Source organism: Sphaerodactylus townsendi, linkage group LG06, assembly GCF_021028975.2.
Source record: "Sphaerodactylus townsendi isolate TG3544 linkage group LG06, MPM_Stown_v2.3, whole genome shotgun sequence".
Lineage (NCBI taxonomy): Eukaryota > Metazoa > Chordata > Lepidosauria > Squamata > Sphaerodactylidae > Sphaerodactylus > Sphaerodactylus townsendi.
In genome coordinates this window covers 13,811,851-13,818,026 of record NC_059430.1, presented here as the reverse complement: position 1 = coordinate 13,818,026, position 6,176 = coordinate 13,811,851, and the positions used below count along the sequence as shown (strand labels likewise).

The following is a 6,176-nucleotide window of genomic DNA, read 5'->3' as shown; positions in this document are numbered from 1 at the left end:
AAACAAGAAGAGTTTGGATTTATACCCCGCCTTTCTCTCCGGTAAGGAGACTCGAAGCAGCTTACAAACTCCTTCCCTTCCTCCCCCCCGCCCCCAGCAAACACCTTGTGAATCAGGTGGGGCTGAGAGAAGAAGAAGAAGAGTTTGGATTTATATCCCCCCTTTCTCTCCTGGAGGAGACTCAAAGGGGCTGACAATCTCCTTGTCCTTCCCCCCTCACAACAAACACCCTGTGAGGTAGGTGGGGCTGAGAGAGCTCCGAAGAGCTGTGACAAGCCCAAGGTCACCCAGCTGGCGTGTGTGGGAGTGCACAGGCTAATCTGAATTCCCCAGATAAGCCTCCACAGCTCAGGCGGCAGAGCTGGGAATCAAACCCGGTTCCTCCAGATTAGATACAGCTCTGTCTTAACCTCCTCCTAATTCACTGCTGAGAGAGAGTTCTTGAGAGAACTTTGTGAGAGCTGGCCCACAGTCACTCAACAGGCTTCACGTGGAGGTGCGGGGAATCAAACCTGGTTCTTCAGATTAGCGCTCTTAATCCCTCCTCCACACTGGCTCTCTTAGCTTCCAAGATCTGGTGAAATCAGCCGAGCCTGGGCCACTCAGGTCACGGATCGGGTACGGAAATGTTTGCTGAGATCTGTCCGCATGTCGGGCCATCATAATTAACCCCCACACCATCTTGTAGTCAAGGTCTGAGGCTGAGAAAGTAGGAGTCTGTGTAAGACGGGTCTGCAAGACAGTTGGCCACGCTGGCAGGGGCTGATGGGAATTGTAGTCCATGAACATCTGGAGAGCCACAGGTTGCAGACCCCTGGTGTAAGACAATCTCTACTGAGGTCCTAGTGAAGGTGAAATTCTCTTGGGAAATAACCTGTTTCCTATTCATCCTCTTGTTCCCCCAATAGATCAGTACCATTCGAAGAAGGGGTGGAGGAGGAGGAGTTTGGATTCATATCCCTTCTCTCTTGCCTGTCAGGAGACTCAAGGTGGCTTATAAACTCCTTTCCCTTCCTCTCCCCACAACAGACACCTTGAGAGGTAGGTGGGGCTGAGAGAGTCCTGCGAGAACTGTGACTAGCCCAAGGTCGCCCAGTGCGGAAACACTTCTGATTCACCAGATAAGCCTCAGCCACTCAGGTGGAGGAGTGGGGAATCAAACCCGGTTCTCCAGATTAGAAGCCACCTGCTCTTAACCACTACACCATGCTGGATAGCTCTGTGTGTGCTGCAGTGTGTATCCTGGCTGTGCATGTATTTTCTTTGCTTGTATAGAAGTGGATTGTCACCTGCCTGCAGTTTAAAGGGCACCCGCCGAGTATCGCTTCGGGGACTTAAAGGGGGGATCCTATGATTGGCGTGTCATTTAAGCTCCCGAGCCAGTTTGCAAACAGAATCAATGCCTCGTGCATACAGGACTACTAATCGCAAGCTACGAAGTATGACTAGATGGGGGGCTGACTAAATGTGGGCCCAGTTCCAAAGCCGGGCAAAGAAATCCTCTTAACCACCACATTTAAAACCAGCCCGCTGGGAGCAGACGAGAAAACGCTAGCTGCTCAGCCATGTGTTGATTTGAAAGGCCGCTGAATGGGTTTGTTATCTGCTCGGCAGCCCTGATGGGACAAAGTCGAAGTGTGGAATGCCGAGATAAGAGCGGGGGTTACTGAAATGGGGATTTGCATGAGTTTTATTTCGCTCGTGAACCCCAGATAGCAGAAGAGGCAATGAGTTTATTTCGAGAGCGTTAAGTCGTAATGATTGCGAATGGTGATTTCACAGAGCCAGGCCCTGCTTATTCAGTAATCAGTCATCACCTGGTCATTTCAGGTAACCGCTGATCACGTGTGAAACTCTTAATATGGCGAAGTACTTTATAATCTTCCGTGTGAATTCTTGATCGCCCAGAGGCGGCATATGAAGAGCAAGCGCTTTCCATCACGAGAGCTCACCTACAGCGTTGGCTTGGGACATTTTTTTCGATCCTTAATTCCTACTCCCCAGTGTAGGTAGCTTAAGGGGTTAAGAGCAGGTGGATTCTATAATCTGGAGACCCGGGTTTGATTCCACATTCTTACATTCCGGCTAGGTGACCTTGGGCTAGTCACAGTTCTTCGGACCACTCTCAGCCCCGCCTACCTCCCAAGGTGTGGCAGAGTCTTATCCGGAGAACCGGGTTTGATTCCGCACTCCTACATTCCTGCTGGGTGTAGCCGCAGTCTGTGATGAAAAGGAATTCTCTCCACTGTCATTACTTCCGTTCCTCCTCTCGGCACACCTGTACAAACGGGCGTGCCTTGATCTAGTTCAGGGGTAGGGAACCTGCGGCTCGAGAGTCAAGATGCAGCTCTTCTGCTGCCCGCTTGCACTTGTGGCTCCCGCGAGCCAAGTTTTCGCCCGACCCCATCCTTGCTTTCGCCCTGCAGGCAGCAGTAGGCGGCGCGATCTTTACGCGCTTCTCAGAGATGAAATAGGTAAAGAGGAGTAGCATCAAAACTCTATATATATGAGTAAGTTATCTTTATTTTTAAACATGCAAAAAAATTTCTTTGCGGCTCCAAGTGTTTCCTTTTCCCGTGGAAAACGGGTCCAAATAGCCATCCTTTGAGTGTTAAAGGTTCCCTACCCCCCTGACTTCCAGAAGTTGCAGGCGTAGAAAGGCAGCCAAGGAACTGCGGCTCTACTGCCAGCAGAGTGGCGCTCTATGACACACCTGTGGACCAAGTATTCGCATAAAAGGTCAAGATGCCGCTAAATAGAAGACTGCCTAGAAACATCAAAGAGCATTACACTCTACTAATTGTAAATTAAAATCATCTGAAAAGGACTACTAAACAGAAAAACCGGTTGGTATTAAAATATCACATCCTACCATAATTACAAATTAAAATCATCTGAAAGAAAGGGACTGCTAAATAGAAAACTGCTAAATATCAAAAAGACAATATTCATTAATTACAAACTAAAAATCATCCGAAAGGACCGCCAAACAGAAAACCACAACATCGTTAATACTACTCCACACTACAAAATCAAAACCATCTGAAAAGGACCGCTAAACAGAAAACCGACAAACATCAAAAAGACACACTCCACAATTCACAAATCAAAAATCATCTCGGAAAAGGACCGCTAAACAGAAAACTGCCAAATATCAAAAAAAACATCACTAATCTACACCAAAATTCAAAATCATCCGAGTAAGGACTGCCAAAATAACAGAAAACCGCTAAATATCAAAAAAGACTACATCTATTAATTACAAATTAAAATCATCTGGAAAGGGACTGCTAAATAGAAAACTGGCTAAATATCAAAAGACTACATCTAATAATTACAAAATTACAAATCATCTCCTGAAAGGGACAGGTTAAATAGAAAGCTAAGAATATCAAAAGACACATCTATTAATTTCATACCAAAATCATCTGAAAGAGACTATACTAAATAGAAACTGCTAAATATCAAAGACACATCTATTAATTCATAAATTAAAATCATCTGAAAGGGACTGCTAAATAGAAAAACTGCTAAATATCAAAACATTACATCTACACTACAAATTACAATCATCTGAAAGGGACCGGTATCAGAAAACTGCTAAGCATCAAAAGACAAAATGTATTCATGACCAAATTGCAAAATTAGCTGTGACGTTAAGGGGGCCGTCAATAAGCCTGCCTTATGTACACAACATCACAAATACAATACACAGAGAGGGTCCTCACGGGACTGCGCTTTCTTTGGGCCCATTTCTGCGCCTACTGGCCTTCCCTCAATGGCCAAAAGTAATACAATAATACAGTGTTTAGCCACCAGATTATAAATAACAATTATGACATTTTTATGACTAAGACCAATGATTAGAAAGCTGTATGGTCGAAGGCTTTCACAGCCGGAATCACTAGAATGTTGTGGGTTTCCCAGGTTGTATGGCCGTGTTCCAGCAGTATTTTCTCCTGAATTTGTCAGGAGGAAATACTACTGGAACATGGTCATACAACCCGAGAAACCCACAACAGCCTTGTTAGAGAGTTGTTTAAAACTGGCTCAGCTGGTGCACAGTGGGGAAGGATTATGTGATGGGGTATAAGTTCTGTCCACCTCACAGGGGGGTGAGGGAACATTTGGGTAGATGTTTAATGAAGAAGGCGTGGGGGGGGAGCCACAGAGAGAAACACATCTGTAGGCATTAGGGAGGTTAAGAGCTTCGTGTATCTAATCTGGAGGAACCGGGTTTTGATTCCCAGCTCCTGCCACTTGAGCTGTGGAGGAACTTATTTTGAGGAATTCAGATTAGCCAGTTCACTCCCACACACGCCAGCTGGGTGACCTTGGGCTAGTCACAGCTTCTCGAAGCTCTCTCAGCCCCACCTACCTCACAGGGTGTTTGTTGTGAGGGGAAGACAGGCAGATTAGTAAAGTTCCCTTTGGAGTCTCCTACTTGCCAGGAGAGAAAGGGGGGATATAAATCCAAACTCTTCTTCTTCATCATCTCACCGTAACATACCTCTAAAGATGCTAGCCATAGATCCGGACGAAACGTTACGAGCAAAAATCACTGGCCCATGGCCACAAAACCCGGAAAACCCACAACAGTTGGTTGATTCCAGCTGCGAAAGCCTTCAACAACATATTAACGTGATTGATATGACTGTTTTTTTTTAATTCAGTTTTTATTTACTACAGTTTACTCTTAACTAAAAGATTGTGTGCGTGCAGCAAATAGCGATATATAATTTATTTCTTGGGTCCTAACATTGTTGGTTTCCATCTTATTAGTCAGATTGGATTTCACCCCTTTGTTCTAAATCCAGACCCCTCCATTATTCCACGTTGCTCACTGGAGGGGAAAATCTCCTAGCGCATGAATTCAGAAAGCAGATGCTTTTGCAACAGAACTGCCCGTGCGTTTCATCGGCCCGGGCAGCAGGCGGCTGATATGTTCTTTTCCCCATCAGAATTCATAAACGATATGTTTCGCTACTTTGCTGGTTTTCATTTTCTCAGCAAACATCTCTTCAAACATCCGGTTCTGCTTGGGGGTGAAATGGTTTTTCCAGTCACCGACAGCCCCTGAGGAATTAAGGAGGTAAAATGAAAAGCTTCAGCTAAGCAGAAAGGAACCGTCTGAGTCAAGATGGCCAAACAAATCATCGAGTCCTAGAGCTGGAAGAGACCTCAAGGGCCACCCAGTCCGATCCCATGTCGTGCAGGAAGAGAAAGCATTCCAGACAGAGGGTCACCCGGCCTCTGTTGAAGAACTTCAAAAGGAGACCACTCCACCACCGACGGAGACAGTGAATTCCCACTTTGTCCAGTTGTAGCCCTTACAAATGAGGAAGTTCTTCCCTAATCGTTTAGATGGAATCTTCTTTTTCTTCATCATTTGAATCTGTTGCTTCGTATTTCGCGCGGCGCCAAAAGGGCCAATGCGTTTTCAAACCACTTTCACAACTGTTTGCAAGAGTGGATTTTTTGCCATGCTCACACAGCTTTTCCAAAAGAGCACTGAAAGCAGTTTGAAAGGGCATTATTTTGCATGTGCGGAATGAGCCTCTGTGTCCTAGTCTCTGGAGCACCAGAAAACAACCTTGCTCCCCCTTCAAATATTTAAACATGGCTGTCATGTCAACCCACATGTAGCGCCCTTCTCTAGAGATAAGTATGCAAGCTCTCTGGGGAGTCCTTTTCATCATAGGCCAGACTTCAGGGTCTAAAGCAACCTGTGGCTCTCAGTTGTCCATGGACTACAAATCCCATCAGGTGGGGATGGGAATTGGTAGTCCATGAACTATCTGAGAGGAACTACAGGTTGAACCTAATCCCCGGCTAAACCATCAATTCCAAGATCTTTTTTACCATTTTGGTCCTTCCTTGAATTATGGCACCCAGATCTGGATTCAGTATTGCAGGTGATATCTGACCAACGCAGAATAGAGTGATTCTGTTATTTTCCTCGATCTAGACCCATGGTGGCGAACCTTTGGCACTCCAGATGTTATGGACTACAATTCCCATCAGCCCCTGCCAGCATGGTCAATTGGCCATGCTGACAGGGGCTGATGGGAATTGTAGTCCATAACATCTGGAGTGCCAAAGGTTCGCCACCACTGATCTAGACATTATACTATCAATGCAGCCCAGAATCACATTGGCTTTCTTAGCTGCCGCAT

General features: G+C 45.9%; 1 protein-coding gene across 2 annotated transcripts in view; it reads right to left on the bottom strand.

Annotated features, from left to right (window-relative positions):
- Positions 1–4,489: 4,489 nt before the first annotated feature.
- Positions 4,490–6,176, bottom strand: part of LOC125434324 (sulfotransferase 6B1-like) — a 40,085-nt gene continuing 38,398 nt past the window's right edge. For both annotated transcript variants that reach the window (XM_048499538.1, XM_048499539.1), the window contains one exon: positions 4,490–5,076. In XM_048499538.1, coding sequence (XP_048355495.1) covers positions 4,958–5,076 — 119 coding nt within the window. In that variant the 3' untranslated portion in view covers positions 4,490–4,957. The remainder of the gene's footprint in view (positions 5,077–6,176) is intronic.